Consider the following 14,301-nt stretch of genomic DNA (forward strand, 5'->3'; position numbering starts at 1 on the left):
CTGCTCGGCCTGCTGTGTTCATCCAGCTCTACACCTTGTTATCTTACTTCAACTAAAGGGTCTGTTTCCATGCTGTATGACTCTGTCTTCAGCCATTAAGCCAAAAAATTATCAAAAAAAAAAAAAGGGAGACTTCAGATAAACTTTAGACTTTATTTTCACAATTTATAAGTTTACATGATGCAATTAGTTAAGCTGAAATGTACTTATTTAGACCCCAGATTGTATGTAGAAACCGGAAAGAAACTTTAACCTCCGTGCTTAAACCCAAAACAAATCTGAACATAGCATATAAAACCTACTCGTAAATGAGTACTCAAAGGTCTTGGACTGTGACCAAAGGTATGTACACTCATTACAAAAACTGGGTAGCAACGCTAACCAGTCTCAATACTGAATTGTTTCTTTGTCCCTGATTAAGTAAAGGTACAATGTCATTTTGCTATACTATCACACGGGTTTCTTCAGGAAGCAGAATATAATATTACGAACTGAAATTAAATGATATACTTTTAAATTTATCTATTTTCCCCCAAACTTTTCTTTTATTACTTTATTCAGCATATACAATGTAAACAATGACCCACAGCATCTGTCCGAGTTTGGAATGGCCACGCTCATTAACATTTCTGACGTTGAGAGCTAAGTTAAGGTTACAAACAGCACAATATCTTGAACGTACAGAGAACTCAATGCAACAGTTCTCCAATTTATCAGGTGCCTTGTCCCTGAAATTCATTGGCAAGTCTCCCATTCTGATTGTCCCTGCATCAGACCATCTTAAAAGATTTGATGTGGTGGACCCAATGATCCCAAGCTAATCTCCAAACATGGCTGAAAATGCTTCTTTTTCCTTCTTGATTTACAACATATAATGTAGACTCTAACCCCTGGTGTCATAAAGTCAAAGTCAGCAAAGAAAAATATCCAGAGTCCAGGAAAACCTATGATCTATTGTGAAGAAAAACTCAAGATTATTCCAAGCCCAACTTTATGATGCCAGCTGCATCCTATTTCAATTCGGAGAGAACCCTCCTCCAAGAATTCCGATGAATCTCTGTTCATCAAAGTGAGAGTGAGAACTGGAACATTCTGTTATGGGCAGGTGTAGCTGTTTCTTTCACAAGCAGCTGAAGTTTCAACATTGCTGCAACCTCATTATATTCTGCCATACAATACAGGAAAAGAGAGATAGAGCAATTTACACGTCCTCTTCATCAGCCTTAGCTGCTTCCGAAACCAGGTTTCAAAAGTCAATGTGGTCAGCCAACATGTCACTACAAATGGAAGCAGACACTAGCTTTTCAAACTGTGGGAAGAATCATATCTAATGCTTGACTTTTCCCTCTGGGCTAACTTCCTCCCAAGTTACCATAATGGTTAGACTGGAGCATGGTAATGCCTCAAAAGGTTGATCATTTCTTGGAATTTACTTCCAAGCTATTTCACAAGCCAGGGGCATAATGTCATACAGCCAGAAAGAAACACCCTGACTCAGACTACACCGGCTTCAAGCTTCCCATTTTTTCTTCATTGTCTCAATTCTTTCCTAGCCTTCTGAGAAATACTTTAATTGGAGGTCAGACATTGTCCCTCAGTCATCCAAGTATCTACATCTCCCCAAGAGATTCATGACTGAAGTGCCCTGGATTTAGGTTTTATGATCCAATTAGATCCAGTTTCACTTGGATGTTAAAATGGACTGACAGGACAGAGATGTGGTCAAACCTTTTATTAAGTATGAAGTGTTGGGTGGTCAAATAGAAGAATCTAGATGGCAAAATGGTCAGTGCTTTCAATTAGTTTCAAACTCTCAAGAATAATGCTTGTCAGGACACAGAGTCCACTTCCATTATTCCACTTCCTCACCCATTCATGAGATGAACTGACTTTTCCATGCCCTGTACCTGCAGCCTTATAGACACAAAACAGAACATCATAAATAAAAGGAATGCTACTTAAATCAACCACTTGTGTTGTGTTAAGACGTGCAACTTAATATCCTCAACAATCATTGCTGAGAGGATACTTTCACCTGTGTTGTCTTAACTAGATTTGAACCAAGATCTCAGTAAAAGGAGTATAAAAAATGTTTCAATCCACTGCACCTTAATTGGTTAATCTCACACAAACCTCAGTCAGATCAGCCAACTAAAACGACCTGATAGAGACTCAATCAGCTGTGAGCAGACATTAATTTCTTATTGACATTTCTCAGTGATAGTTCAGTTTGTGTCATTGATATTCTGAAGATATTGCAGTGCTGAGGAAGCTAAATCATCACACACAGAGTCATTCTCTAGAAAGTGCTTCATCAAGATTTGAATTCGGATTCCAAACAACAAACACCTTTCTGGCGACGTTTGCAGGAAATACTGAATCAAACGTTCAAACTCTGTGATCCACAATCCGACGAACCTTCTCAACAGAGAGCAAACAAGAGTCATTGTTTGTTTTGTTTAAATATATCAGCGTATCCACCTCTGTCCCTCCAGTTTTCTGTAAACCCAGCAAGCTTGCGACTACTAGAGATGTTGATCACTGTACAACGTTGTTTAATTCAAAGAATTCATCAATACTTGAGCTTGTTTGAGTTCTGAGGGGGTAAAAGAGAAAAAAAAGAAACCATCAGCCATAATCAAATCTACCAACATGCATTTATATAGTGCCTTTCATAGATTCGAAGCTACCCTGCAAGATGTAATCAGAGATTGGCATCAAAGCCTATGCATTAAAGTAGCTGATCTAAAGCTTGGTGAAAGAGGTAGGTTTTAAGGAGCATTGTGTTGGAAGTGAGAGAGATGGAGAAGCAAGGACAATTGGGGGAAGAAACTTCAGACCTTAGGAACTCGGTGGCTCAAGGCACACTGCCAACTGTGTTGCAAAGTAAGTTGTAGGGTCATAGAAAATGAAATCAGACCCTTTGGTCCAACTGGTCAGTGGATACACAAGAAGACAGTGTTGGTGAGATCCAATAGAGTTCTCAAAAAAGTGTACCTACACATTACAGAGATATGGAGGGAGTGAGGCCATGAAGGGATTTGAGTAAAAGAGAGGATTAGAATTTTAAAAGCAGACATTAAACATCTTCAGAATTCCGACCTTATGGCCGTAGTAGAAGATGCAAAGCAGGTGCATTTGTGAGACAGCGTAATCAGTGAAAACAATTGCAACCTAAGATTTTACACAACTTGAAAATGGGTTTAAGAAGACTGAAAGAACTGTGGATGTGGTAAATCACGAACAAAAACAGAAGTTGCTGGAAATGCTCAGCAGGTCTGGCAGCATCTATGAAGAAAAGATCAGAGTTAACGTTTCAGGTCCGGTGACCCTTCAGTTCTGAGGAACGTTAACTCGGATTTTTTTCTTTTCTTCACAGATGCTGCCAGACCTGCTGAGCTTTTCCAGCAACTTCTGTCGAAAATGGGTTTAGTTACATTTCTAATCATAAGCCCCCACCACCCGTCCCCCCCCCAAAAGAATGTGTCTTAGGCTTGGCCTACCGGTGAGTAAGACTCTGAACTTCTTTGCTGTCACTGAAATGACTGTGGGCGCCACAGCCCCCGTGTCTACATTCCGAACATTAAGCTTCAGGTGAACGATAGGCTCATTTACTTCCTTCAGCTCACTGGAACTCAGCGTGTAGTCCACTCTCCATGACACCGAGTCTAGTTTGTTCACTATACACAGAGAACAAGTCTAGTCAGAGTCACACAGTTTAAACAGGGAAGGAAAATTAAATCATAGAATCACTACAGTGCGGAAGCAGGCCATTCGGCCCATCGGTTCCACACCGAAAACCCCTCCCTCCAAAGAGCAGCCCACACAGACCACCCCCCCCCCCCTCCTATAACATTTCCCATGGCTAATCCATCTAGCCTGCACATCACTGGCCACTATGGGCAATTTCCCAAGGCCAATCCACCCAATCTGCACATCTTTGGACTGTGGGAGGAAACTGGAGCACCCAGAGGAAACTCTCACAAACACAGGGAGAACATACAAACTCTACACAGACAGTTGCCGGAGGGTGGAATCGAACCTGGGTCCCAGGCGCTGTGAGGCAGCATTGCTAACCACTGAGCCACCGTGCCATCCTACACACTCCCTCAACGCTCAAACTTCCTTTGCATTTGGAAACCCCTCATTCATATTGCATTAACTAGAGTCAGTCCCTATTATTTATCATTAAGTGTCAAGAAAGGATAATGCCACTTACATCGTAGACTACTCTCCTTCAGTCTGTCCTGAAGGGCAGTCTGTTTGTCTTCGTAAGATTTACAGAGTGCAGCGGTGTGTTCTGAAAGGTTAAGCAGTTAAGGAGATAAGTTAAGGCACAGTATCATATGTTATTTCAAGAGGATGGTGCAATTTTCACAGTGAGAACATTCCTTTCAAAGTGCACTACGCAACAAATTCACAACATATTACTTTCATGAAAACACTATAAAACAAACAAAAACATTATTTTCACAAGGTCAGATTGACATATTTGAAATCGCTGTTAACTAATGGCTGATCATTGCTGTGAAGTACAAAGAAAAAAAAATGTTGGAAGTTATTAACAGGACAGCTTGCAATCTGTAGAATGGAAAGGCAGATTATAATATTTCACATTTTTACCTTTGTGTGTAAATCCCTTCATCACTTGCATAACACTATAATCTCCTATAGTTTTACAATTCCACTCTGTTTTTCTGACTCTGGTCTTTCTGTGCATCACCTGCTTTCCCTCAATAATAGAATTCCTATAGTGTGGAAGCATGCCATTCAGCTCCAAAGAGCTTCCCACCCAGACCCAGACCCAGACCCAGACCCACATGGACCCCCTCAACCCCCACCCACACACCCAATCCCTGCAACCCTGCATTTCCCATGGTTAATCCACCTAGCCTACAGATGTCTGGACACTTTGAGGCAATTTAGCACGGCCAATCCACCCTAACCCATACATCTTTGGATTGTGGGAGGAAACCAGAGCACCCGGAGGAAACCCACGCAGACACGGGGAAGAATGCGCAAACTTCACAACGTCAGTGCAGGGTGACATCGAACCTGGGTCCTGGATGCTGTGAGGCAGCAGCGCTAACCACTAAGCCACAATGCCACCCCTCAATCCCATCACTGGTGGCAATACCTTCAGCAATTTGGCCCCCAAGGAATGGGATTCGTACAGACCCCCCCCTCTCTCCACATCTCCCTCTTATCGTTGAAGTCCCTCTTTAAAAGCCAACAATCTTTTGGCTCTCGTCTCTAATGGCTCCTTGCTTTGGAACAAAGTTTATCTGATGCCTCTAATACACATATGAAAGTTAAAGGCAATTTCCTGCTGCTGATAATCACAGCTGAAGACTGACTGTTCTAAAGACACTGAAAGAAACCTGGTAGAAGTGGCAGAATTGATGGGGATGATCAATAGAAGGTTAAATAATAGTATAATTATGAAATAACATTAAATCAAATCAAATAACATTAGTGTTATGCAACAGATCTAGTCAATAGACAAAACATTTTTTAATACAAATAATGGGTGGCAAAAAGACACAGCAGGGAAACGTACAATAATAAAAAGGTGAAAATAAAAGAACAAGCCCATAAAAATCAGAACAATTAGTAAAAAGTTGAGAGAGATAAAACACCAGCTGAGGTTACCATGAAGGACTCTCCTTCTCAACCTCTCCTGAGGCATGGTGACCCTCAGGTTAAGCCATCACATGTCGTCTCTCTCTAATCAGAGAGGAGTCTGGTCTATGACAATTTGACTTTTACCTTTCAATTATAAAAGTTATTTTGGTCAGACTGAAAGCTCAAGGGGCACAAATTGAGGGAAAAAGTACGCAGCTGTCCAAAGTAATTTTTTGGAATGATTACAGTACATTTAGGGCAGCATAGTGGCTCGGAATTTATCAACTCTCCTAACTTCCCTTGGGGTGGTGGTGGTGAATTCAACCAAGTGACTTGCTCGGCTATTTCAGAGTCTGCAGTTTCATACAAGTTCTGAAGATTCCCTAAGATTTCAAATCTAATGTTGGCCTTGCTTCGTGCACCTCCTGTGCAAATGTAACCTTGTATGCCTCACTCTAAGCACCCTATGATCTGCATGTACTGCACGCAAAACAAATCTTTTCACTGTACTTAGGTACGTGCGACAATAATAAAATCAAACCAAACTAAAAGACATCAGTGATGTGGATAGGCTTTTATGGCAAAGCAGTAGTTTTGTGGTCACCACTACTACTTAGTGTCTTTTTAAAAAAGAAATTCCAGATTTACTGAATTGAATTGTAGTTAAATTCCTCAGCGACTTGAGTCGAATTTGATTTTACATCTTTAGACCATTACATTTGCCAAGGCAAACAAGGCTGTCAGCCAAATGCTGGAAACAGGAATGGAATAGTCAAGTGCTTGTAGTTGACCAGCATACTTGATGGGCCGAAGGGCATTTTTTTCTATGTTGTAGACCTCTATCACTCCACATCCATTAGTCCAGATCCCTGATTACTAGACCCTTTACATTTACTGCCATGTTACTGTCTTCATAATGAAGTTACCAATTTAAAGAGAAAATATTAAAGTTCTAAACCATAAAGAAATTATTTAAAAAAAGAGAAACTTCCAAGCAATTACCCTTTACTCAATCCTTGATGTGTCAATTTATATCAATTAGACTTCTTGGCCTTAATAGAATATGTGACTACAGCACAATTTTAGCATTGCAATTCCTTATAAAGCAGCAAACATTTTAAACTGGATAGGGGTGACAATTAAATTATCTTATAAACAAGGGTAAAATCATGTCTGACAGCCTAAATGAATACACCACAGGTGGACTAGAAAACAATAACAAAATGGGTGGCACGGTGGCTCAGTGGTTAGCGCTGCTGCCTCACAGTGCCAGGGAACCGGGTATGACTCTACCCTTGGGCTACTGTCTTTGTGGAATTTGCACGTTGTCCCAGTGTCTGCATGGGTTTTCTCTGGGTGCTCTGGTTTTCTGCCACAACCCAAAGATGCACAGGTTAGGTGGATTGGCCATGGCACATATGCAGGGTAAGAGGGATGGGGTGGGTTTGGGTGGGAGCTCTTCAGAGGGTCAGCATCGACCTGATGGACCGAATGGCCTGCTTCCGCTCTCTAGGGAGTCTACGAACAAAAGGGACAGCTTTGTCACTAAGTTTTAGTTCATTTTGGACAGAAGATGAGAAGTATAAAAGGTAAAGTTACCATAGTCCTAGCGAGAGACGATTGGTGGTGGTTTAATCCGAGGGTCACCATGCCTCACGTTGAGGAGAGAGGTTGAGAAGGAGAGTCCTTCATGGTAACCTCAGCCAGTGCAGGAATTGAACCCACACTGTTGGCTTCACTCTGCGTTGCAAACCAGCTATCCAGCCAACTGAACTAACCAACCCTCTAAGTTGAGGAGTGTACATATGTGGTGTTACATGGAATTACAGACACAGAAACAGGCCACTCGGCCCAACGCATCCATGCAACACATGAGCCTTCACCCGTCCTTTGTCATTTCACTATCTTTTCTGCTCACTCGTCCATTTGTGAATTCACCTGCCTTATTCCCTTCAATCAGTACATTCTGTATTCCGACCACTCTGCATAAAGAGATTTTCCCTGAACTTCATTTCGGATTTATAACTGCATAAATCAGGCTTTAAATAATGACAAAATATTGCTAATATTGCTTCAGATACACCAGCAATACCTTTTGGCAGACCAAGCTGTTGTAATTCACTCGATAGCGATTCACCATCAACACCATATTTGGCAGCACTTGACAGAACAAAGTTCAGCACTGCAATGGTGGCCTTTATATCACTGGTTTCTGGAATTCAGAAATAAAAAAATAAACCTCTGACTTTTATTGCCAGGAATGATGAATGCCTTGACTTCATAAAGGTACTCGTTTTGTAACAGAAAATCCAGGGGATAAAAATGACTTTGCGAATCCAGAACGTGAAAGGAAAATTGGAGACGATTATGAAGGAGCTCTTTTTAAATTCAACAGGCAGTAATGTGTGTGACATCCTCATTCAATAGAGACTCTCCCGCATTGACGCTGTGATATGTATCAGTTTTTCTGTAGCCAAGTACATTAGTTTCTTTATGCAAGTGTTGATCATCATTACTGGTGCAGAAATTGGATGATCAGCAGGTGAATCAATGATAAAACGCCTGAAATGTTTCAAAAAAAAAAAAAAAGGGAAATCAAAAAGTCAGCATGAAATCAATGCACCAATAGGCCTCTTTCCTGTGCTGTAAAGATCCACAATTCAATGCACATTAACCAATGATGCTGTTGACTGTCGGATAGGCTAAGAGTGGACCCATTAGACTTTGCTGACAATTTGGAGTTCGGCCCCTAAGTCAGTTAGCATCCCAAGTGTACCTCGGGTCACAGGGTTCCAAGTTCAAGTCCCACTTCAGGGTCTGAGCACAAAAATCAAGGTTGACACTGCAATGTAGCACTGAAAAACTGATGCATTGTCAGAGGTACCATCTTTGAAATGAGGCATTAGACTGACATCCATCTGCTTGCTTGGGAGGATATAAATAATCATGTAACAGGTAGCAACTAAAACAAAATAGCAGCAGAATTATATCCCCAGTGTTCTAGCCAATATTGATTCCTTGATTAGAATCTCAAAAGCAACTTTTCTAATCATTATCACTCTTTGTTTGTGGGGTGGTGGGGTGGTGGGGTGGTGGGGTGGGGAGGGAGGGTTTCATGCTTTACAACAGGGACTAGCATTCAAAAATATTTCATCGGCTCTAAGCTGCTTTCAGATCATCCACAGTGCTATACAAAAGATCAAATACCCCTTTTCCGTTTTCACATCAACCTGACATTAAGTAATAACACTTTCACCTAATGAGTACAATGTTTAACAATGTAATGTTATACAGCAGTGTGTGAACATTCACAATATTTTCGAAACACTCTTGAGCATTGCAAAATTGAGCAGACAACATGCACAGAAAAGCTTTACACAGACTTACCAAACTTAGCATCTGAAGTGAGCTTTGCAACTTTCTCATACTAAAGGTGAGAGACAACAAGACAACACATGATTGTTAACACAATGTTTGATTTGTTACTAATGCAAAAAAAAATTCATGAAAACTTTGTTCAGCTCTCACTTACAGGAGCAAGCACATGGTCTAAGTCAAGGCCCAAGCTTGCAAATATTGTACCTAACACATCATGAACATTATCGCCTTTACAATGGCAGTCAAGTGGTGAGTCATTGACCAAACTTACTACTGAAGGGCTCTTGTGGCACAGTGGTAGTGTCCCCACCTCTGGGCCAGGATGCCCAAGTTCAAGCCCCACCTGCTGCAGAGGTGTGCCTGAATGGGTTGTTTAAAAGATTTACTATTGGCAAGAAAGTGATTACAAGTCACTGGAATGTTACTCTGCACATAGGGGCAGTGGCCATACAGCCCCTTGAGCCTGCTCTGCCATTCTACATCATGGCTGATCTACCTCAACGCCATTTCCCCACAATATCCCCATTTCCTTTAACGCCTAGTTACCAATCAGTCTCTGACTTGAACATACTGAGCTTGAATAGCTGTTTTATCTATTGCTGTTATACTTTCTGATTAGACATCCTCCACTTTCCTTTTGCCAATCTGGAAGTTCACAGGAAGTGGGCTCCTCTGGAACAGGCAGGGTGACACAAAACCCGGCATAATGTCCTCTGCTTCCTCCAGAGGGTGTTTGCCGAGAATTCATTGGCATTATACCTTCAGGGAGCTGGGTCAAGCTGGAATAGTAGAGGTTGTGGGTGATTGGGAGGCTATGTTTTGCACAAAAACATAACAAATAGAAGCAGAAATAGGCCATTCGGCCCCTCAAGCTTGCTTCACCAACGGAATGAGATTGTGGCTAATCTGATGTGTCCTTCTTGCCTGTTCTCCATAATCCTTGACTCCCTTGTCAATCAAAAACCTGTTTAATTCGTGCCTGAATTTATTCACTGCATCATGTCTGGATGAAGAGAATTCAAAATCCTACAATCCTCAGGGAATTAAAAAGTCCTCTTCATTTGCATCTTAAATCGGACACGCCTTATTCCGAGACTGTGCGCCCACGTTGTAGATTCTCTAGCAAAGGGAAAGTCAGATTTGACTCTGTCAAGGTCCCTCAGAGCCTTACATGTTTCAAAAGGTCACCGCTCATTGTTCTAAACTCCAATGAGGAAAGACCCAACCTGCTCAACCTCTCCTCGTAAGACAAACCCTTTGTCCTTTCATAACCACTGAAGTGGGAGATGATGACAAGGGGGACAGAAAGTGTTTAAAATCATCGCAAAAAACAAAGAGAAACTTAATCTCCTGTGTGATACAGATGAGGAATGCTGTCCTTATAAGACCATACCAAATCCCATAAGAATGCTTTAAGAACTTACATCAATTCCATCTCCCAGCAGGTCTTTCATTACCTGGACACACAACAACTTCACCTTCACAGACGACTAGAAGAGAAATCAAAGTTACTTTTTAATAAAAAAGTGCATCATTCTTGCCTCATGCACAGATTGCTCATTCCCCCATGAATAAGAAATGCTTTGACACAGAAATGATGGATTGAAATAAGCCAAGTCATTAAACTTCTTTTAAAACTCATTCATACGATGTGGGTCTCACTGGCTAGGCCAGCGTTTATTATCATCCCTAACTGCCCCAGAGGGCAGGTAAGAGTCAACCATATTGCTGTGGGTCTGAAGTTACATGGAGGCCAGACCAGGTAAGGATGGCAGTTTCCTTCCCTAAAGGGCATTAATGAACCAGATGAGTCTTTTCTTTTTACAAAAATTGACAGTGGCTGCCATTAGGCTTTTTAAAAAAAATTTATTCCAGTTTTTGTTTCATTAAAGTCAAATTTCACCATCTGTCATGATGAGATTTGAACCCACAGCCTCAGAACATTAGCCCAGGGTTTGGGATTACTAGCCCAGTGACATGACCATTACCACCTCCCCATGTCCAAATACCAGCAGTATGAATTTGTCAATGCTATCATTTTCTAAAGTGTGCATCAAAGTATTACAGCGGGTAGTATTTTTGTATTTGCCCTGCGTGTAATTTTCAGCTTGAATAAGATCTGGGAAACAAAGGGGAGCAGAAGAAGCGTCAGTCATATTGAGACCTTGCTCAAAGACATAATGTCTTCAGCTCTGGGATCGGCACCAGGTTGAAAGGGTGAAATGACAAGACGGGGTTGCATAAACTGAGATTGCATCATCTTAAGTTTAGAAAATTGAGGAATGATGTAATTGATATGTTCAAAATAATAAGCTGAACATAGAGAAAATCTTTTGTCTGATTAAGGAATCTGTGCAAATATTCAAATTGGAGCCATTCTGCAGCGAAATTAGGAAGCACTTCTTCTAAACAATAGCCCTGGTCTAACATTACCACTTAGAAAGAAACCACTTGAAACTGATCGACTGCAACAAAACACTGCAGAAGATGGAAGGATATTATTGAGCTGGAGAGGGTTCGGAAGACAGTATGTGGCCCAGTATGGAAGATTTGAGTTACAAAGATAGGCTGGGACTTCTTTCACTAGAGCATAGGATGTTGAGAGGCAACCTAATAGAAGTTTATAAAATAATGAGAGATATAGATAGAGTTAATGGTAATTGTCTTTTCCCTAGGATGAAGGATTTCAAGACTAGGGGACACATTTTTAAGGTGAGAGGAGAGAAATTAAAAGAGACATGAGGGGCAAATTTTTTTTTATACACAGAAGATGGTTCACGCATGGAATGAACTTTCAGAGGAAGTGATGGATGTGGGTACAATGACAACATTTAAAAGACATCTGGATAAGTACATGAATAGGAAAAATGGAGGTATATGGGCCAGGAGCAGGCAGGTGGGACTAGTTTAGTTTGGGAACATAGTCGGTATGGACTGATTGGACCAAAGGGTCTCTTTCCATGCTGTATGGCTCTGTGTCTAAAGTCTAAATACTTGCGGTATCGATCTGATGGTAAGAACTCCGCAAGATGTTGGCAACAGTTGTAAAGTAGTCACGGCAAAGACTATTCCCTTCATGCTATCGACGGGGTAGTGCCTGCAACATAACAACACTCAGACATCCACAAGGTTGGACACTCAACTATTTTTGCCAAAGTACTGATCTCCGCCAGAACCCAGTCAGGGCAGTCCAGATCGCCACAGAATCGAAACCTCTGCAAAATAGAAGGTCACAACGTTAATGTCTCTCTCCTTACCTCGGTCACAGGTCAGACTAGGCTTAAATGCAAACATTTACTTTGCAACAGATCACGCGGAAAAATTTTGAAAATACATTGAACAGACAGCATGAGAAAAACAGAAAAATAAATTATAGTTTCTGTCTGTCAGTAAGGGATGGGCAGGCTGGGGCCTAATGGAAGGATGAGGGGTGATCTGTTGTTTGCTTGGAGTAGTGAAGGCTCAGGGGGATCTGATCGAGGTGCATATGTTCTGAGGGGCATGGACAGGGTCGAAACATTTCCCTAGTAGAGGGGTCAATAATCAGGGGTAGAGTTTTACAGAAAGGAGATTGAGAGGGGATTTGAGGACCTTTTTTCACCCAGATGGTAGGTATCTGGAATTCTGTCTACAGACTGAAACTCTCAAGACATTTAAGAACTGTTTAGACGAACACTCAAGGTCACAGTGAATACCGTGAATATATTTACGGGGGAGCTGGGTAAACGTCAGGAGAAAGGAATAGAAGGCTGTCTAATAGGGCTAGATGAAGTAGCACTGTCAGATATTGTGTATTTTTTCCATATATTGTGAATTTTAAGTCACATACTTCATAGATGTATCTGTTTTTGGTAAGTTGAGGGTTAACTGTTGGTATTTGCATAACTGTTTATATTGATGGGGTTACACATCTGGGATAGCATATTGAATGAATCTCAACAGGTGGGATGCTGGAATTATTCAGAAAGACTGAATGGAAACGAGCACAGATTGATAATGCAAAAGCCAGATGCAGGGGAGAAAAAAAAAAAGAGTTTAATGGTTATTCTGTCCGCGTACTACTGATTGTATAACCAAAGGCTGAGTGTAAAAAATAATTTAAGTGTAGTACAGATATCTGTGCGCCAACGTTGGTAACTGTGGCTCTGCAAACATAGAGCTATTGATCACGTACTAAGGGTCTATTAGAGTAACTGTGAATGCAGCAATAGGAGCTAAAATAAGTGAAAAACATTGTAAAAGGGGCTATGGAGTTCATTGTTTGCTCACTGCCATATAAGTATAGGAGTAAGGCTCTTGTGGTGTAATGGTAGTGTCCCTATCTCGAGGCCAGAAGGCCTAAGTTCAAGTCTCACCTGCTCTAGAGGTGTATCATAACATGCTTGGACAGTGCCTCAAAAACATCTACAAGCACAGGAGGAGGCCATTCAGCCCATCTGAAAACCATTATCCATTTACTCACACTCCTCTCTGCTGCTGTTTCCCCAGCACTTCCCACTTTCACTATACAATCCAATCCCTTTGGAACATTACTAACTGGATCACATATCATGGGAACACTCCAAAACAGTCTGTTACAATACCAGACAACAAGGTGCAGGGCTGGATGAACACAGCAGGCCAAGCAAGCCTCACTGCTCCTATGATGCTGCTTGGCCTGCTGTGTTCATCCAGCCCTGCACCTTGTTGTCTCGGATTCTCCAGCATCTGCAGTTCCTACTATCTCTGTTACAATACCAGATATGTGTCTGAAGCCATTGAACTTGCCCAGAACATTATTCTAAATATTTTGGTACATGTTGTAATATTGAACCAAATTAGCCATACAAAAGTAAACTAGTTAACACAGAAACGATATTTCTTCAAGGAAAGCTACAACAGCATATTTACATTTCAGACATCCCACCTACCGTAATATTTCAAAGTTGCACAAAATTACAACTTAAATGATTAAAAACAAAACTGAATTCTGTTGACAGGAAAACAGATAAAATGCACGCATTTTAGCAATAATTTAAAAGCTAGCTTCTAGAAAATTGTGCAGCACTTTCAATTCACAAAAAATTGAATCAGTATGCTCAGACAGAACATGACCACCAGATTCAAGCTTTCAAACTCAAGCACAGGTGACCAATTATTTAACAAAACCTCGGCACACAAACCCAGACTTGCACAGGCACGCGCGCTGCCCGACACACAAACCCACATGCAAACCCAGGCACGCGCGCTGCCCGACACACAAACCCACATGCAAACCCAGGCACACACGGGCGCGCGCTGCCCGACGCACAAACCCAG

The 14,301-nt window shown here is 41.4% G+C and overlaps 1 protein-coding gene across 1 annotated transcript; it reads right to left on the minus strand.

The window, feature by feature from the left end:
* Positions 1-139: 139 nt before the first annotated feature.
* commd4 (COMM domain containing 4) lies at positions 140-12,683 on the minus strand. The gene is made up of 7 exons (XM_048617120.1): positions 12,147-12,683; positions 10,428-10,493; positions 9,013-9,052; positions 7,718-7,837; positions 4,220-4,300; positions 3,504-3,680; positions 140-2,596 (listed from the first exon to the last, which is right to left on the minus strand). The coding sequence occupies exons 2-7, from the start codon at positions 10,455-10,457 to the stop codon at positions 2,556-2,558; spliced, it is 489 nt and encodes a 162-aa protein (XP_048473077.1). The 5' UTR covers positions 10,458-10,493; positions 12,147-12,683; the 3' UTR covers positions 140-2,555.
* Positions 12,684-14,301: the final 1,618 nt, after the last annotated feature.

This window comes from Rhincodon typus, chromosome 36, assembly GCF_021869965.1.
Source record: "Rhincodon typus isolate 14 chromosome 36, sRhiTyp1.1, whole genome shotgun sequence".
In the NCBI taxonomy this organism is placed as follows: Eukaryota; Metazoa; Chordata; class Chondrichthyes; order Orectolobiformes; family Rhincodontidae; genus Rhincodon; species Rhincodon typus.